The sequence below is a fragment of the Rhamphochromis sp. 'chilingali' genome (assembly GCF_963969265.1).
Source record: "Rhamphochromis sp. 'chilingali' genome assembly, chromosome: 17".
Taxonomy (NCBI): Eukaryota; Metazoa; Chordata; class Actinopteri; order Cichliformes; family Cichlidae; genus Rhamphochromis; species Rhamphochromis sp. 'chilingali'.
In genome coordinates, this window is record NC_137944.1 from 31,932,526 (window position 1) to 31,953,114 (window position 20,589).

At 38.9% G+C, this 20,589-nt stretch overlaps 1 protein-coding gene across 1 annotated transcript; it reads right to left on the bottom strand.

The window, feature by feature from the left end:
- Positions 1–4,588: 4,588 nt before the first annotated feature.
- LOC308385024 (fMet-Leu-Phe receptor-like) lies at positions 4,589–19,382 on the bottom strand. The gene is made up of 3 exons (XM_080863742.1): positions 19,289–19,382; positions 9,491–9,671; positions 4,589–7,555 (listed from the first exon to the last, which is right to left on the bottom strand). The coding sequence occupies exons 2-3, from the start codon at positions 9,662–9,664 to the stop codon at positions 6,662–6,664; spliced, it is 1,068 nt and encodes a 355-aa protein (XP_080719868.1). The 5' UTR covers positions 9,665–9,671; positions 19,289–19,382; the 3' UTR covers positions 4,589–6,661.
- Between the last annotated feature and the right edge of the window lie 1,207 nt (positions 19,383–20,589).

Here is a 20,589-nt window from a genome sequence, read left to right on the forward strand (position 1 = left end):
CCTTCACACTGCCTCCATCGTGTTTTACAGATGATGTGGTATGCTTTGGATCATGAGCTCTTCCACTCCTCATCCATTTGAAAGGCACCCTCTTTCAGGTGCAGTGGATAAATGCCAATGGCATTGTTAAAACACAGCTAGATCTAGCAGTGATGTGTGACACCACTGATTTTCATTCCAGTCTAATATCAAGTAAAATTCAGGCTGATATCGACGATACTGATCTGAAACAAATACTTTCTACAAAACCTTAGTGTGTTTGCAAAATCCAAAGCAAAAGTAGGTTACTTCAAATGATACATTCATAATGAATACTAGACATCAGACTACTTGTTCTTATTGTTTCATTATGAAGAATTATCATACAAGAATGCAGTCAGTCAAAACAAATGTGACTGATAATAATAATAAAGCTGGGAAACATTTTCTATTTACATATTATTATCTATCTATTTTATATATAAAATATTCTTAAGTTGTATTTTTATTTTTGAAAGCCTAACCTTCACTGCAGATATACTGTATAATTTAATGAAAGCTATTCTTTTTTTTTTTTTTTTTTTAAATAATGAAAGCTATTCTATATAATCCACTTTAAATGCTCTACAACATTACCTGACTAAATATTGACCAACTGAATTGATGTGAGGCGGTAGTGCCTGCAGCACCAAAGGACTCTACGAGTGACACTTCTTTCCTCAGCAGCACCTATCCCTCTCAGTTTATCCCTCTCTTCAGTTTGCCTCGTTATCTCATCATCATGTTCTGTGTTATGATTCACTTTTGTTTGTGTTTGACAAGGTTTGTGGTCTTGCCACATGTGTCATAAACTGTGTCTTGGCCGTCTGTGATCAGCCATTATTGTCAGTGAGTGAGTGAGTGAGCACACATGAACCGTGATGACTCTTCACTGTCATATTTTGCATATTACTATGACAGGTGGAAGAAGAAGTGGTTTCCACCACTCATTTAAATGATCCCAATTATATACTTTCCACTGTGTTCCTGTTAATAATAAACTACAAATGTAATCATGGTGTACCATGATTGTGCAAATGGTGCCACAACGTGTCAGTATTATAGAAAGAAATCCTTTTGAACAAATGAAAATTAAGCTCTGAAAATCATTTTTTAACGCAATAAAATAAATTGGTTCAATTCCCTTCAATTCAGTTTATTTCTGTTGTGCCGAATCACATCTGTCGCCTTGCTACTGTGCATGGCATTTGGAGTGAGTATGACTGTCACAGTATTTTGAGTCATGGATTGCATCATGGATTGTTTTCTTGTTCTCTTGTTGTGGTTGTGATGATTATTATTTGAGTTTCATGTCTCTGTTAACCATGTTTAGGAATTGTGGTTTCATATATAGTTCAGTTCCATGTGTCATTTTCTGTCGTTCTGTGTTGAGTCCGTGTCTCTGAGTTGTGATTCATGTTTCCTGTTTTATTGTGAAAGTCTTTTTCTTATGTTAGTGTGTGCAGCTTTGTTCCCCATGTCTCGTTAGCCCTGATCTCTCCCAGCTGTGTCTCCCTCCTGTTGCAGATTCCCCCGTTACTACCCTGTGTATATAAGCCCTGTGTTTTCCCATGCTTGGTGTTGTGTCGTACCATCAGATCATGCATGTGTGTTTTTGTGGCAGTTTTCCATGTTCAGTACCATTGCTCAGTTTCTTCTTTTGTTTTATGCCAGCAATAAAGCTGAGGTTTGATTTACAGTTCAGTGTCTGAGTCCTGCGCTTGGATCCTAGTGATGGGCAGATGAAGCTTCATGAAGCATTGAAGCTTTTCATCCAATTGGTTCACCCCAGCGCAAAGCGTCTTGAAGCTTCATTTGCTCTAGTAGGACATCTACAGGACGTAAAAATATTAGTTGGCAAGAATTTGAAGTGTGGCCTCTTGCACACTGCCTGTAAATGTCAACAACAAAAGGAGTGTGTAAAACATGTATATTGTAGTGATGGCAGTATACTGTGTATATTTATACTGGCAGTATGGAAAATGATTATTTGGAAATGCTTAAAATGGAAATGATCATTTACTGTGAGGTGAGGTGTGGTTGGGGTGTGGACAGTGGTTGTGCTTTTGTAACGTTGAGGTATGGACAGCTACACACTGAGGCTTTGAGCCTCAGTCCTGCCTGTTCACATTTTATTCTGTAAAAACTAAATTTCCACTGCTTTTATGACCTTTTTAGTGGGGAGAACATAGCTAGGATTTAATGATTTAACAAATCTTTTAAATCCTTTGTCCTCCACAATGCTAAATGGCTGGGAGTCCTCAATCACCATGCTAACCAGGTCTTCATCTATTTGAGATTGTTCTCCTGAGGAAAGACAATAAAGACAAAGCACAAATATAAATATCACACACGTAACCTATTACAGTTGTATAATATTGTTATATCATTTAGTAACATTACTGCATGCTGTATTATCATGGCATTTGATGGCTCACCTGGTCTTGCTCCACAATCGGTGTTCCCCTTATTCTCATGCAAAGCTCTGTAGTGCCTAAGCATGGATGAGGTGTTGTTGTTATATCCCAGCTCCCTGGCACATAGCAAACACTTCACCTTGTACAAAAGTAAAGCCACTTAACATAAATTGTATTGCACCATCAGTATTATGAAAATACATCTTCTGTAGAAATTTACATACCTTGTTGGGAGGAATAAGATCAAAACACAGGGGAGGACATCCTCCTCTTCTTAGCTGGCTCCATTCTCTCCTGACTTTCTCTCCTCACTCTCATAAACCTCAAAACTGTCTCCAAACTCACTAACCGCAACTCTCCATCAAACACCCACATTTTTGAATGAAGTCTGAGGGGTTTATATCGCTGTCATATCTCGCGGCAAAGTTCGAACCACTTCATGAACCAGTCACGTGGAACAGCCGGGCAGCGAGGCTTCGGACGTCATCATTTTCAGCTCCTCCCATAAATGAAGCAAGCCTCGATACGCGCATGGCGGAAACGCCCCCTCAATTACTCGACACAAGCTTCGAAGCCTCGATACAGAACGTCACATCACTATTGGATCCTCCTCGCCGCCTGCTCGCACACAGAGCCCTGACAATGACACTGATTTGATTTTTAACTTACTTTAAATGTTATTTTTAGCTTTAAAATTGGATCTGGATATTTCCTGTATTTATAACACTTCATGACTCGAACATAATAGAAAAATAATATTAGTTAAAGGTGCTGATGTTCACCCAACTCCAGGTACTTTCAAAACAACACCCAACGAGCAAACAACATTAACTCATTCACAAAAAATGTAAAATATGTTAAAGGATTTGTTACGAGTCGAAGTAGAGCATTTTCCTCCTCCCTCCTTCACATTTGAACCAATTTATGTGGCAGCCTTCACGCCAAATAATAGTATTGGCATCAATATGAAAATTTTGGTTTGGCTATTGTTACCAAGTCAGAGGTACTCCAAACACATTTAACATTTTACTTTTAGTTACACATAAAATCTTTGACTGTTTTTATGTGTAAACTACAGAAACTGTAATCCACTACTTCATATATAGGTGGTAGTATGTGCACATGCATTATATCTAAGAAGGGGACACCAGCCACTGTGACATATGGCTTCAAAGTCTTTAAAGTCTGATTCAGTGAAAGTAGCAGACAAGAAATATCCAAAATGAGGACAGTGTCTGTAATAATGTTCTTCTAAATAAAAGCTTCCTCTTCTCCTGAAAGCTTCTTCTGAACAGTGGTTTCGCAGAAATAATCAGATCACATCCTCTTTGCTTTTTTCCCCCATTTCATTTCACATATTATAGCTTTCTGTTTGAAGGCAAGATACTTGTCAATACGTAGTTTCGTTTTGATTTAGCCAGCTTGTTTAGGGCTGAGCCACACCACAATGAGGCCAGTGGGAATCTAGAGCTTAGCTCCATTTCAATTTTTCAAGACAGAAAGTCAAGTTGCTCATTTAGAGATTTATTTGAAGCAAAATAAAAAGTGCCACTTTTGTTCAGTTTGAGTAGTTATTTGTTCTTTAAGAAATGTAACTGACAAAGGGCCAAATAAAAGTTTTTACATTGTACTGCCCTCCAGAATTCATAAATGGCAGTTCAACACAGTAGAAGAGTCTGATAACCCCCAGCTTCTCTTCATGATGCCAAAAGCCAAAGAACCAGGTCATGTGATGAAGTATGTCTTAATCTTACATCATTGTAATTTATGTCTTAACCTACATATCCCCAGACAAGAACACTGATGTTGTTCATCTCCACAAAGGTATAAAATATAGTTTATAAGCTGAATGTTAGTGTTATTGTCTGTGCATGTTAGCTTCAGTATGGTTAAGGTTATGGTTGTGGAAATTCAGTGGCAAATCTGTAAAAGGAAGCAAACTCTGGTGCTCTATGTCAAAGAGAAATATCTCCGTCCATATAATACAACTTGAACACGTTTACTTCCTGTGTGATTTACACTGAATGTCAGAAGGATTTCAATTAGTAGTTGAGCTTTTTATTGTAAACATAAAACACAAAAGCAATTTTATTTTTTCAGTTTTTAATGAACACTGTGTTTCTTAAAGCACAGACATATTGCAGACCTTCGCACAATGACACTTCAAAATTAAACTTTATCAATATAATCCCATAGACAGTGCTATTTACAAAGTCATATGTTATATTTCAGTTATTTACAAAAACCCACGTGCACATCATTGCAGCTACTCCGTTTAGCTTTAATCATATTTTTATGGCAGAAATGTTATTAAACAAAAGGAACAGCAGGTTTCAGATAAACGGTTTTATTGTAAACAGAGTTAGTGATGTGTAAGCAGCTGAGTAAATACTCTGGTGCTGTGTTTTATAAGCTGGTTGCTATGGATTGATATTAACTAGATTCCATGTTCATAATATTTGACTGCCATAAAAGTCTCAGCCCACTCTCCCTCTTAAGTAGCAGTAAGATACACACAGGATGGATGAAATACTTTTGACGCATTTCTCATGGTAACAAAAAAAAGACGAAAAACAAAAACCACACGATGCAGCTTGGTACACTGCACAGTTTCCATTCATCTAACTTTCAGAATGACCTCTATACACAAGACAGAGTCATGACTAAAGCTATTACTGGCTTTTCTTTTAGTAGTCTCACTTCCCTCTGCTTCATCACAGTTCCACTTTTCTTCTGTGACTTCAATTACATGTTCAAAAACACAACTCAGAAATGTGACATCCAGGGCTCTACTAACACACTCACATCTATGGGCAATATAGAGTCACCAGTTAACCTAACACCACTATCTGCATGTCTGTGGACTGTGGGAGGAATGCAGAGTACCCAGAGAGAACCCACACAAACACAGGAAAAACAAGCAAACTCCACACTGGCCTGTGAGTGAGGCCACAGTGCTAACCACTATATCACGTGCTGCCCACTTTGAACAACATAAAATGTAAAACAGCTTTGCAATATATCTACAACACAATAGCTTTTTCTTAAAAATAAATATTTTCAAAAATGACTTGCTCACATTTTGGAATTTTTCAAATGCACCACCAGGAAATAAAATCTGGTTTGAGAAGGAAAATGTGAAAGAAAGAGTGTCCCAGTACTTGAATTACAACATTAGTTGTTTAAATATTTTTTGCCCACTATGCCGAAATCAAGTACAAAGTGACCATCTTTATTTTTTTAAGTACACTTTTCATCTGGAGTCAGACTATTTTCTCTTTGTTGAACAAACAAAACAAACATGAAAAATAAAACTGTGCAGTAACTGTACAAGCAGGCTGTCCGAGACGTCTGTATATCATTGAGCATTGTCTGACAGGCTTCTGTGTCAGTGTGTGACCCTAGCTATTCAAGCTTGTTAGCATTAGCTGATTATTAGTATGCTGCCCTCTTGTCTAATCTAAACATATTTTTTCTTTGTTTTCTTGAATTATTTTATCCACATAAACTTACCTGTTTAAATCTGGTTCTTTAGTCCCTAGGTTGGTGTGGATAATAATAATGCCACAATCGTGTAGTACTTTGATATCATGGAGGGGTGTCAGTTTGATAATTTATCCAATATACTCATTTTGTCCTTATCCTCTCTTGTGATACATCAACCCAGCTAATCCAGGTTAAGGTGGACACAAACACTTCTCACAGCTCCTTTTTTTTTTTTTTTTTTTTTTTTTTTTTTTTGAGCCACTGTGGATCAATCCAATCATAGGTGAAGACTTTCTATTTATTTCATTACCAGTGTACGTATCATATAATGATGATATTGTGATAGGTTTGAAACATGTCCTGCAAGGTGGCTGTAGCTCAGGTGGCAGAGCAGGTGGCAGAGCAGGTCAGCCACTAATCAGAAGGTCGGTGGTTCGATCCCAGGCTCCCTCCTGGCTGCATGTCAAATATCCTTGGGCAAGATACTAACCCCATGTTTGCCTACTGGTGGTGGTCAGAGGGCCCGGTGGCGCCTGTGTCCGGCAGCCTCGCCTCTGTCAGTGCGCCCCAGGGCAGCTGTGGCTACAATGTAGCTTGCCATCGCCAGTGTGTGAATGGGTGAATGACTGAATGTAGTGTAAAGCGCTTTGGGGTCCTATGGACTAGAAAAGCGCTATACAAATGCAGGCCATTTACCATGCAGGCCATTTACCAAGCTTCAGGATCAATAGAGGGAAAACTTAAACTTTAGCCACACCCATTGCTGTCAGACCTGATCCCTCCGCTATGAGAGTGCTGTGCTTTGACACTGAGGTTTCATCCAAAGAGCGATCGTTGGAGTGAGTTGTCTGTCCATCAACATCGTCTGCCAGAGCTCTTTTGTAAACACCCATCAGACTCTGCCTGAATCGCCCCCTCACATCTAGCCCCATGCAGAAGTACAACAATGGGTTCACACAGCTGTTAAAGTAGGCAACACCCTTTGCTACAGGGTACCAGATTTTCACCACTGCATTTTTATTGTCCACCATCTTCACCAGTAAGAGGCAATGGTAAGGTGCCCAACACAGGAAGAAGGCAATGACCAAACTTGCGAGTATACGCAGGGGGCGGGATTTCCCTGAGAGGCGGGTGCGTCTGATTCCTACAGCGGCCAAGATATAACAGACCAGAATCACCATGAAGGGAAATATGAAGCCACACAGGAAGCGGATGGAGTAGAGAGCAGCTTTGGTGCTGTTGTACCCCTCTGCCTTCTCCTTCGGATCCACAGAGCACTTACTTAGGTTCTTCTTGCCCAGGTAGACTTGGCGATGGATGAAGTAGGGAATGCTGAAGAGGATCGCTGCGATCCAGACGCAGACCGCCACCATCCTCGCTACCCACATGGTGCGTCGACGCTTTGTGAAGATGGGCTGCCAGATGCAGAGCACTCGATCCAGACTGATCACAGCCAGCAGGAAGACAGAGCAGAACATGTTGGCATATTTGAAGAAGCCATTGAACTTGCAGACGAAGAGACCAAAAGGCCAGTGCTCAAAGAAGAGCTTCTTAGTGAGAGAGAAAACTCGTGTAAAGCAGAAGATCAGGTCTGCTATCGCCAGATTCACCAACCACACGTTGGTGACCTTTGGCTGTGGATGAAGAAGAAAATAAAACAACAATGATAACAGGAACATAAAGAAAATCAAAGATTTTAATGGCACTGAATTGCCATTATCATTTGTACATCACTAGTACGCGCCCTCATCTGCTGTTTTTACCTGGAAACAGTTTGGCCTTAAACCTGGTAACCACCCATTACTAGTGCTGTCCTGCAGGGTAAAGTAAGTACCTTGAGAAAAGTGTTAACCATGTCCTATTGGGTCAGGTAGAGGGGATCGATATGTTTGCAACAATAACAACTGACTACTCAGTGGACTGACCATATATATATATATATATATATATATATATATATATATATATATCCACTTTTACAAGCAACAAATCCCCAGTCAGGCATAATGTGTTGTGAGTAATTCCTCATAATTTCTTCTTCTTACAGATTCACGGATTCCTTTAGGAGTCACCACAATGATTCGCCTCCTTGGTGGGTTTCCTCTTTTCCTCATCTTTTCCCCCTTTGCCTCCAAACTGCTCAGCCCCAGCTGTTTCTCTGATGTACTAATTTTTAATCTTGTTCATTCTGATCACTCCCAATAAAAATCCTGGCATCTTCAGCTCTTCACTCAGCCTCCTGTCTTTTCGTTAATGTCACTGTATTCAAACCATTAATCATAGCATGTCTCACTAAACCTTCTCTTGTAAATCTCCTCTTTCACTCTTGCTACTTTCTTCTTCTCTGTTTTTTCTTGTCAGTTTGGATAGTTGAACACAGGTAGTGAAGGCAGATGAGTTCAAATATCTCGACTCCCTGCATGTCCATCAGTTTCACACACATGTATTTGGTCTTGATTTTACTGACTTTCATTCCACATCTGTCCAGAGCATACCTCCACCTCTCCAGGCTCACTTGCTCTCACTATGATCACAATGTTATTTGCAAACATCACAGTCCACAGAGACTCTTGCCTGGTTTCATCTTTCAGCCTGTCCAGCACTACTTCAAACAAAAAGGGCCCAGATTCCTGATGCCTTCAACCCATCTGTAACTCTTATCACACATCCTACCACCATCTCACTGTCCTCATGTCGTCATGTCCTGCACCACCCTCACATACTTCTCTACCATTCCTGACTTCCTCATACAGTATCACAGTTCCTCTCATGGAACCTATCATATGCTTTGTCTAAATCCACAAAGACACAGAACAACTACTTCTGACTGTCTCTGTACTTCTCCATCGACACTCTCAAGACAAGACAAGACGTGACATTATTATTCCTCTTTCTCTTCACAGAGCCAAGTTTCTGCTCACTGATCATTACTTCTCTTGTTAACCCTTTGCCAAAATCTTATTTCTTTAGCTATGACACACTTGGACATAAGCTTTTTAGGACTTAAGTTGATTTCCTTATACGCGAGTTTTGCCTATTTTGAAGGTTAAATTAAAAAAGGATTGCGTGAGATAAAATGTTGACTAGAATTGCATTTTTAATTTGTATCACTTTTCATGAATAATCCCACATTTTAAATCATCTTACAAAGTTTTAGCATTAGCAAAAACAGCTAGTGTTTATATGAGTGTGAATCTTATGTTATGTAACAAAGAAAAGAGCCCCTATACTCAAGTGAATTATCCCGGTTACAGCTCCCTGCAAAAGTTACAAGCAGGGGACAAATTGTTGTTGTTGTTTTCTTTTATTTTAAGTTGCTTTGGGTTTCCTGTGTTGGTGCTGTGACACTGACAAAGTCACATATCTGTGCTGTCTTCTATCCCAATATGTTATTACCCAAATGTTACTGACGCTTATCAATCAATCAATAAATCCCGCCTTTATTTGTCACATGCAATGTTACACATACATGTTACCTGCAGTGAAAACCTGAAGTCTTATAGGGAGTTGTAAAATATTAAACTGTAAATATTAAGTTATTTCAAATATATGACACACTCCATATCTACCTTAAGTTTGAATCCAGCCACCCAGATCACCACAGAGTTCCCTGTGATGCCGAGTACAACAGTCAGTGTGTACAGGATGATGCTGACATTGTCCATGATGGCATCAATGTCCACCGCCTGGTCATCCTTAGAAGACTTGAGTGTGTGGGTGGGCAGAGAAGTATTTGGAAACATTGTGTGGCTGGAAAAGAGAAAACAGAAAAGGGCCAAAATGTCAGGCATGTTACTTATTGTGTAATTCAACCGAGAGACGGGAAGAAAACACAAGAGTCTATGTTAAAAACAAATATAGATTAACAGACTCCACCTATAAGCCAACTTTTTTCTGATTGATGGAGCCTATCTGTATACAGTTAGGCATGAGATCAGCATATGACCTCGCTGACATCCTAAAGACTAAAGAGCAGGAAACATGTTTAGAGCAGGTCCATGGTTTCACATGGCTCTGCAGATCCCCGAGTTTTAGTTTGTTTTTTAGTTTTGGAGCCCTGTTTTATACATCATATTCATACCTATAGGAAATATAGAATAACCAATTAACCTAACCCCAAGCTGGAGTACCTGTGAGTACCCACACAGACACAAAGAGAACATGCAATGATGCAGATGGTGGATTTAAACCCAGGACATTTTTGCTGTGAGGCAACAGTGCTAATCATGAGCTCACCGTGCTGCTTATGTGTGTATATGTATATCTATATATATTTTTTCCTTCCACTCTTTTTCAGCTCTGTCTTTATACGTTATAATCCTGTTCTCCTATAGATGGTTTTAAATGTTTAATATTCCTTTTTCTGTTTTACTGTCTTCTTTTTTTTAGTATTGCCTGTTTGCTTGTCTGTTCACTTCCTGTTTTACTTTGGTTGTTGGTTTTGTTTTTTCTCTTGTTTTCAGTTTATTTCTGTGACTGTCTGTCTCGTTTTCACTCCTGTCTTTTTTAGTCCGTATTCCAGGAAGCAGACTGAACAATCTGAGTTTAATCAGCAACTCTGAGTTTTCACTTCCACTGCAAGGAAACTGTCCGATAGTCTGAAGATTTAACTCTGAGCTGAGAATAAATCTGTGATGTAATCATTGTTCCCACACTTACTATTTTTATTAACCATGAAGTTGTCAGTGGAACAAACCCACATTTTACTGGGATATCAGGATCAATTTCTGCAGAATAATTCACCTCGCTCTGAACTTTGACAGCGGCAGGAGCAGCAGGAAGGAAGGAATCAGAGATAAACTCAAAGAGAAACTATCCAGTTAAGTTCACAGAGTCTGTAACGCCGTAACTGACTCAGCGTTGAAGTAAACTCTCTTTCTGGAACACACTAAGGCTCTGCTCTGGTTGGCTCCTGAGTTTTTCCAAAGTATTAGTTTAGCTCCTGTGTGTTTTATGGATGCCTGTGTTTCCCTTTAACAAAATAAAGGTTTTTGGCTTTTTGGCTGTGTGCTTGTCTCGCTTTACAGTCCTCTCAACACTGCTTATCGAGACACAGGTTACTTGTGTATATACAGAGACAACTGTATTTGAAGTCATATTAAAGTTGAGCTTGCATGATTATAACGGTATAAGACAGAAAATAATGAAAAGCAGAATAAGAACCACTTTAAGTAGATAAATGTATACATTCATTAGTCCCAGGTCACAGGTGTGGGTATTTTAAACACTGGAAAACAGCCAGTCAGTTTCTTTCGTCCCATAACATACGGGCGGATTATCTGCACAGTCGTGTTTACACTTCTCCATTATTCACATGTAGGTGAACTGTTTCAGAAGCATGTCTTATTTCCTTCCTGAAAGTTCTAGGTCAACTAATATTTTAGAGACTTCTCTATATGTGCACTAATGCAGTGCAGTGTTGCTAGCTATGTTGCTTACATGCTAAAAATATTTCAGGCACTTCAAACACTTTCCACAGACCTCCCGTGCAAGTGGAAAAAAATCCCCTGACCTGCTCAGAAAACTGCCGAAATGGTACCAAGTGGCTTTTGGGGTGTGTGAAGAGTCTTTATATACAGTGGGGCATAAAAGTATTTAGTCAGCCACCGATTGTGCAAGTTCCCCCACCTAAAATGATGACAGAGGTCAGTAATTTGCACCAGAGGTACACTTCAACTGTGAGAGACAGAATGTGAAAAAAAAATCCATGAATCCACATGGTAGGATTTGTAAAGAATTTATTCGTAAATTAGGGTGGAAAATAAGTATTTGGTCACCTCAAACAAGGAAAATCTCTGGCTCTCACAGACCTGTAACGTCTTCTGTAAGAAGCTTTTTTGTCCCCCACTCGTTACCTGTATGAATGGCACCTGTTTGAACTCATCATCTGTATAAAAGACACCTGTCCACAGCCTCAAACAGTCAGACTCCAAACTCCGCCATGGCCAAGACCAAAGAGCTTTCGAAGGACACCAGGAAAAGTATTGTAGACCTGCACCAGACTGGGAAGAGTGAATCTATAATAGGCAAGCAGCTTGGTGTGAAAAAATCAACTGTGGGAGCAATCATCAGAAAATGGAAGACATACAAGACCACTGATAATCTCCCTCGATCTGGGGCTCCACGCAAGATCTCATCCCGTGGGGTCAAAATGATCATGAGAACGGTGAGCAAAGATCCCAGAACCACACGGGGGGACCTGGTGAATGACCTGCAGAGAGCTGGGACCAAAGTAACAAAGGTCACCATCAGTAACACACTACAACGGCAGGGAATCAAATCCCGCAGTACCAGACGTGTTCCGCTGCTGAAGCCAGTGCAGGTCCAGGCCCGTCTGAAGTTTGCCAGAGAGCACATGGATGATACAGCAGAGGATTGGGAGAATGTCATGTGGTCAGATGAAACCAAAGTAGAACTTTTTGGTATAAACTCAACTCGTCGTGTTTGGAGGAAGAAGAATACTGAGTTGCATCCCAAGAACACCATACCTACTGTGAAGCATGGGGGTGGAAACATCATGCTATGGGGCTGTTTTTCTGCCAAGGGGACAGGACGACTGATCCGTGTTAAGGACAGAATGAATGGGGCCATGTATCATGAGATTTTGAGCCAAAACCTCCTTCCATCAGTGAGAACTTTGAAGATGAAACGAGGCTGGGTCTTCCAACATGACAATGATCCAAAACACACCGCCCGGGCAACAAAGGAGTGGCTCCGTAAGAAGCATTTGAAAGTCCTGGAGTGGCCTAGCCAGTCTCCAGACCTCAACCCCATAGAAAATCTGTGGCGGGAGTTGAAAGTCCATGTTGCTCGGCAACAGCCCCAAAACATTACTGCTCTCGAGAAGATCTGCATGGAGGAATGGGCCAAAATACCAGCTACTGTGTGTGCAAACCTGGTAAAGACCTATAGTAAACGTTTGACCTCTGTTATTGCCAACAAAGGTTATGTTACAAAGTATTGAGTTGTATTTTTGTTATTGACCAAATACTTATTTTCCACCCTGATTTACGAATAAATTCTTTACAAATCCTACCATGTGGATTCATGGAATTTTTTTTCACATTCTGTCTCTCACAGTTGAAGTGTACCTCTGGTGCAAATTACTGACCTCTATCATCATTTTAGGTGGGGGAACTTGCACAATCGGTGGCTGACTAAATACTTTTTTGCCCCACTGTACTTTGAGATCTCCAGACACCTTACTGCATACAGTTTTGTCATTTAAATGTTAGAAATGTGTCATTAATAATATTATCTTTAACAGTGGTTATAGGATGTTGCTTCTGGCACAATTTTCAGAAGAGTTGCAGATTTACATTTTTAAATACACTTAATGCACATGTTTAACTGTCACTCTAGGACAAAGGTCTGATCATGAGAGTTTAAAGGGTGAAGTCTAAAATCAAAATTATTATGATTCTAATGAGGAGACCGAGTTTCTTTCAGAATAAATGCATGGAACCCTCAAAGACCCGAGTCAGTTTAGATAAATTTGATTTAGCTCAGCTATAGTGAAAGTGCCGACAAACAATCAACAACTGTGGTGGCCTCAGCACAAAGCTATGAAGTGCAGCACAAGATTAACAAAACCTTACTTGATAAAATGTGTTTCCAGAGGTCATAAATGAAAAAGTGATCTTACCACTGCAAGCAAATACTGTTGAGCTTTAAAGAAAAAGAGCCCAGCTGTCGAGCACAAACATGGTTTCTGCTGTTTAGAGAAGCAAAGCTGCTGCAAGGGGAAATGAACATGGCACTGCAGTGAGTGCACAGCCTACTTCAACCACAGATAAAAAAACAAAACCGTAAAAACCCTGCATTGTGTTTGAATGTCTCTGTAAACCAGATAAACGGCATTTTGCATCCATGCCTAGACTTATTTATCATTCAGCCGGTAATGAAATCTTCGTAGGAAGAAGTTAAGGTTTCAAAAAATAATTACACTAATTCAGTTTCTGACAAAGTGTGAAAAAAAGCTCAGATTTGCTCCTTCTGTTTTTAAGTTGCAGGACTAAATGATAACCAGAAGTGTTCTTCCATAACCATTGTCTTTGTCTACAAATCACTTCAACATTTTATCCTTTTGGACATTTTCATGAAAAATTTAAAGTAATTAAATGGCTCTAGTTTCAGAATCTTGTTTTGTGGGCTCAGAGTGGCTCTGAGGCTGTTTACCCTGAAATTCAACTGTACATTTGTGGTAGATTTGAAGAAATTCCCCTAATGCAGCAATATCAAAAGTGTGGGCTGTGGCCTGACAGGGCCATGATGATAAGAGTGAGTGGACTGCAAGTGATGAAGTCCTCTCAGTGAACCCGTCTCACTGACGACGCTACGTCCAGATGAACAAAATCAACTTTCTGAGACTAAACTAAAAAACTTAAAAAAGAAAAAAAGAATTAATGAAGCTAAATTATTAGATTAAAATGTGACAGGACTGTGTAAGACTTGTTTTTGAATTGGCTGGGCTGTCTGAAATATGGGTTACTGTGGGTTAAAAAAAAGTTGGTCTGCAGGACAAACCAAAAAGTGCAATGGCTCAGTTGTTCACATAGCAGCCAAGATGGCTGAGATCAGAGGAGGCGTCATCTGACCTTTTTAAACCCAAGAGACAATGTGACTGAGGAAGTGTGTCATCAGTCTGTGAAGGACAGCAGATACAAATGCTTAACAAACCACAGATTTCTACCAGTGCTTTAAAGAATTCACACTCATATTTAATATATAGTGTAACCGTGTGCCAGCAAGTACGGTCAGAAAGAAAATAGCCTAAAAACAGTCAATAGCTTATAGCTGCGTTTTCCAAAAACTGCTGTGAGATTATGTTGCTACATGAGATACTGTTATAGTCATTAGTGTTTAGATTTTTTGTGTTTGTCAAACTTGTTGATTTCTTGGTTATTTTAACAGTGAGTTATATTTCTTTTCATGTCAGTGATTCCAGTTTTAACTTTGTGGTTTTCTTGGGAATGACTGCGATTCTCTGGTTTGGTTCCCGTTTAACACGATCTGTTTATACAGGGACTTTAACTTCTGCATGTTTTTGTTTTCTGTCTTTACTCTGTCACTGGGCTTATCTGTTGTCCTGTTATGCCTCCCCCCGTGTTAGTTCATTCTTGTTTACTATTTCAGTTTCATATTTTATATCTTCTTCCCTTTGCCCTTTGTCAAGACATTTGTGAATTACTATGTGTGTGTTTGGATTCATTTTTTGGTTTGTGGCCTTTTTCCTTTATGTTTTTTCTCATTCCTAGAAACAGCTTAAAACTGCCTGTTTCTCACATTAGGTCCTCTCTTCTCCATACCCTGACAGATAGACAGCTTATCTTAGTTTAAATAATGAGCAAAATCAAGTCAAGCAAAACATAGTTTTAGAATTCATCTGAGAATCTGAAAACAATCTGAGAAGTGTTTTTGTTACCATCCATCCAAAACATCTCCTGCACAGATGTTTTCTTTCAATTTACCTGTTTTACTGGTATTTTTCAGAGAATTGCCTTTTTGATCAGAAAACCATTTTGTTTATACATTTTCATTAGTAAAAGTGTTAAATTGAAAGTTGGCTACTAATCTGATAACATACTTGCAGCTGTTCAGCAGAAAAGTGCACGTGATCTTAATACAACACGATTGGTTACTTTTATGGCTGTAGAGCATGTAAACAGGCTTCTTATATTTCTTTTAAAATTAACATTCTTGCTAAAACCTTTTAAAGTTGAATGGCTGCAACGACCAGATTATAAAGAAAATTTAAAAAAAAAACGTCGGACTTTTTTTTTACGCACATAGGTGACACACAGTTGATGTGGTTTGCCAGCAGGAAAGTCAGCAGCCAACCACAGACTTCACAAAACACGAAAGAGATGAAAAGAAGCTCTGAATGTCATTTCCTTTACGTGTGAGGTGTTTTGCATCTGAGGCACGCAGACAAAGAGGCAGGCTGTAGAGTAAATAAACTGTAGAAAACATTTAAATAGAATTTAAATCATCAAATCTTTGTGTTTCTACAACTGCAAAAAGTAAGATCAAACACTGACAGGAAGTGTGAAAATCCTGTTTTGCCTTGTAGATTCGCTTTGCTGTAACAAAGTGTTTCCTTACGTTTGCTTTGCGTGACCATCCGACTGAGAGCTTGAGTTGGGGGGGTGTGGGGGGTGGTGAAGCATGGACACTGCTGCTTTTATGTAAAGTGAGGTGATAAAATGACATATTTAGAGTAAATCCTGCCTGTATGTACCAACACGTTTTTATTGATTTATAGCAGTTAAACTGATTTTATTTTCATTGTGCCAAAGATTAGAACATTAAATCCATTTTACCTGTTTCTCTCACCCAACGTGTTGTGGATGTGATTATGTTCAGTTTAGTTGAATTCAGATTTTATTTATGAAGCACTAAAATCACAATAACAGTCCCAAATCCAAACTGGGAGTTGGATCCACTGAAGAAGAGCCTGAAACCTGAAGGACCGACTTCCGATTCTAATGTTAAATATCCTCAGAACGATAAATAAACCAGCAGTCTTAAAGCAGCGTGCTCTGTCAGATGAACTGAAGGTTTTATGGAGTTTTTTAGGATATCCCGATAATAATAAATTATTGCATTCTAGAAATAATAGATGCATGAACTAGTCTATTAGCATCACTCTGAGACAGGATGTTTCTGATATGGGAGATGATAAGATAATGTGCAAATGCAGCAAAGAAGATACAAGACTTATCAGGACATCTCTGAAAGTGGTTAAAAACGTAGATAATGCTGCACATTCGGTTTACAGATGGTTATAAAATGATTGATGGGAGTTTTCAATTTCAGGCCTCTGATACTGTTCGTCTTCACTCAGAGAGTCACAGCTCATGTTAATGCTGATGTTTGTTTTTAAACTAATTTACACAAAAATCTCCCCGAGTTTGCAAATTTAACATATGAAAAACGTAATCACTTTTCTAACATTTAATGGATACAGACTGTTTGTGTGTAATGTCATGCTCATTGTTCTTGTTTTGATTCACTGTACATGGCACAATGTCTTTTGAACTAGAAGCTGATCTCCAGCTTGCATGTGAGTGCATGTGTAATACATTTAGGCTTTTAGGAGCTAATGAGCCTTCTATTTGCCTTTAGAGATGGCGAAGCCCTCATTTTGTTAGCACAGTCCCACAGCTGTGTGACAAAGTACCTATTAAAGCTTTTAACTTTGATCTACGGACAGAAACATTACTCTTTGTTTGGTCAGTTAGTCCACTCCTGCTGTACAGCATGGATTGCAGTGAAACTAAACACAGTCAGACTTTGTCCTCATGACAAAACTACAGAATTTGGTACCTTTTCTCTACTGCCAACAGCTTTAAATACAATAAGAAGAAGGAACGGGGAGCTTTAATGCAAATGCATCACTACCAAAAAGTAAAAATATAATTTTTTCTGTAATACTGAAAATCACACAAGTATCACAATAATGTAGTAAAAATAATTACAGTAATCACATTACAGCCACAAGTCAAACTTTTTTTTTTTTTGCCTGCAATGAGTTCTTTAATTATCCTCAAGACAGAATCGCTGTTACAATCAGCTGCTTTCCATTTGCATGCAGTGAGGCAGAAAATGAGAGAGCAGCCTTCAGTTTATGAGGAGTGGAAATGTGAACATTACTTTTATTTTATTTTATTTAAAACTGCTGCTTTGAACAAGACAGTAGCTGTTGGCAATCCCCTGCAAAGAAAGCAGAAGGCTAACAGGTAAGAACCAGAGTTATGCTAAAGGTGAGTATGCTGACCACATGCATTCATCGGGTAACTAAAGCAGCGATTAACTGTCAGGCTTTGAGCTTGTGCTCATACTTATTTCAGCAGAGGACTCACTGAATGAAGCTCCCCTAGTGCTGGCTTTCAGCTTCGCTGTTGGCTTTGTGTTCTTTTGTGGTCATACTTACACACACACACACACACACACACACACACACACACACACACACACACACACACACACACACACACACGCTTGTGCATTCATTATGACAGGGATTTGTTCCAGTTTGTGGGACTGTAGCCTTGAGGTATCTTGTTACCTGATAATTATTCACTTTCACGGGTGCTACAGAAGTAACTGATAGATCAAATGTGTAGAATCAATTTATTTCAAATATATGTTAATTACAAGGAAGTGAAATTGTATGCCATCTTTTATTTGATGATCACACAACAATGTGATCATCAATGTGATGATCATGTATGTAAATGCATACAATAATGCATTTACAGTACTGAATTATTTTGACATTATCACAGAAACAGACAACAGATTTTTTTGAGCAGCTTATATCTTTAACAAAAAGAGGGGAACTTTCTGCCCTGTGTCTCTGTGTTTAAATTTAACATATAGGGAACCTGAATGTGTGGTTTGTAGAGGTCACAATTACACATATGTAATATGTGGACATAATCTTAGATGTCTTTTGTGGTAGCCTTTTCTAATAGTATCCTGTATGTAAAAAAACAGTCATGGTGAAATTTCATAAAAGGTACTGTCCATGCACAAAAACATTGTGTAATAACTAGAAATCAAGCTGCTGTTTCTGCATGTTATGTTTGAAACACCAGTATTTACCATAATTCTTGCACGGCTTATAAAATTGGCATATTATCTAAAGCAAGCCTCCACAACAGCCCCAATTTGTCATTTGACCTCTTGGGGAAACTAATTGCTCACACCTGATTTACAGCCTCCTCTAATCTGGGTCACTAACTGTGTTTGTGGTGTTGGTAGTTCTGAAGTATTTGTAATGCGTGTTCTGTTTTTCCAGGTGCTCTATCACCCTCCCACAGTCTAAAGACATATACATTAGATCAACTGATAATTAGAAATTGATTGTCAGTGTGAATGTTTATGTATTTGTGTTGTCCCTGTGATAGACTGCTGAGTACCCAACCTTTCCCTCATTGTCAGCTGAGGTAGGTTACCTCCCCAACCCTGCACTGAATTAGTGGTTAATAAAATGAATGGATGTGTTGATAAATGTTCAAAAGTGTTCTGCCTACTGAACCTGTAGCATCTAATGCATCAAATCTTTAATCATTTTCTTTATGAGTGTAGTCTTTAGATTATCATAACATATTTCCCCTTTTTAGTCTAGTATCAATCACAACCACCACCCGATTGTAAGTTCAATCAAATATATACAGCTCAAACTCTTAAGGAATTATATAAGGAAACCCTACCTGTTTTTTTCTTTTTAAAAATTTGGATGATGTAAGAAAACAAAGTGTGTAAAAACTCCACAATACATGTAAAACTTTTGGTCATAAGTGGGAAATATCAAGTAACAATGTCATCTGACAAGTCCAGACAAAGTTCAGAGTCCTTACCTGCAGTTACTGGACTGATCTCTCAGAGCTGAGGTGAGCTTCAGTCGTTGTGGTCAGAGGCAGAAGTGAAGATGTGTGCTCTGTTATCTGTGTCGCAGTTACTTCAAGTGGTTCTCTTTGTATCATGTCTATCACACGCAGACTTCCTCTCTGTGTTACTGTCATGTGTCTAGCTTTGTCTTCCTTTCCTCATATAGCTGCTTCTCTTTTTCCACACAAACCCACCCTCACATCGCCTCTCTGTTTGTCAAACACACACACAGATCCAAAAGCACAGACACTGAATGACCAACAAATTAATCAGACTTTAGAGCGATTGCTTTCTTCTTCAGCATCGCATTTATTCAAATGGAGTCGCTGACTGCGTAGTTACAGCAGAGGGATTCTCGCATTGTCATGCATGTTGGAGCCGTCTCACCTTTTTTAATTTTTTATTTTTTTTGCTGATTTCCATTAAACGTATGCCCAGATTTTAGAGTAGCAATTTATTAAACTGAACCGCAGCCTCCATGTCGTCATGAGGTTACAGCTGTTTCCAGGAAACAGGGGGCTATTTGGCCTTGAATAGTCATCCCGTAATAGAACGTCACGACAGAAACTGAGGAGACCACAGATGTGGCTGATGCAACTCACTCCTTTGAAGAAATAATAAAAACACACACAAAAAAAGAAAGTAAAAGAATTTGTATCAAAATGAAAATGTAACCAAGCTTAAGTAACATGACTGATATACATAAAAAGCTGTGGAACACTGAGTATGGGGAAAGTGCCACATATTACAATAGACAGTGAACTTAAACCTCAACCTTTATTGACAAGAAGTATAAAGAGAAAAATGCATGATCCTGCAGTTGTCCAGCAGACAGAGAATGCCAGAATGGATCCTCTGATTGTGTGCAAACAATGTTGATTTAGCACAGGCGAAATTAATGAAACAGGTCAGCAGTAAAACAAAGAACTTCAGTGACTTACAGGTTATTAAAAGATAGTGGACAATGAGGCAAGTAAACATTAAAACCCGAAAGCCACACGAGGGACTACGCTTTGAAAAAAAGGAAGGAGAAAACAGAAAACACTCAGCAGAGTGTATATAGTCTATATAGTCTCTGAAACACAATAACATTTAGGAGAATGATTTCATTCATATGCCTGATCACAATAACAGTTTAAGTACACATTTAAGGTTTATATTGTATTTCACTACATCTTACAGGACTGTATTCATCTCAGAGCTGTGTCTAATTTTTTTATGCCAATTTTGGACAATTTCACATATAAAAAACAACAACAACAACAAAAGA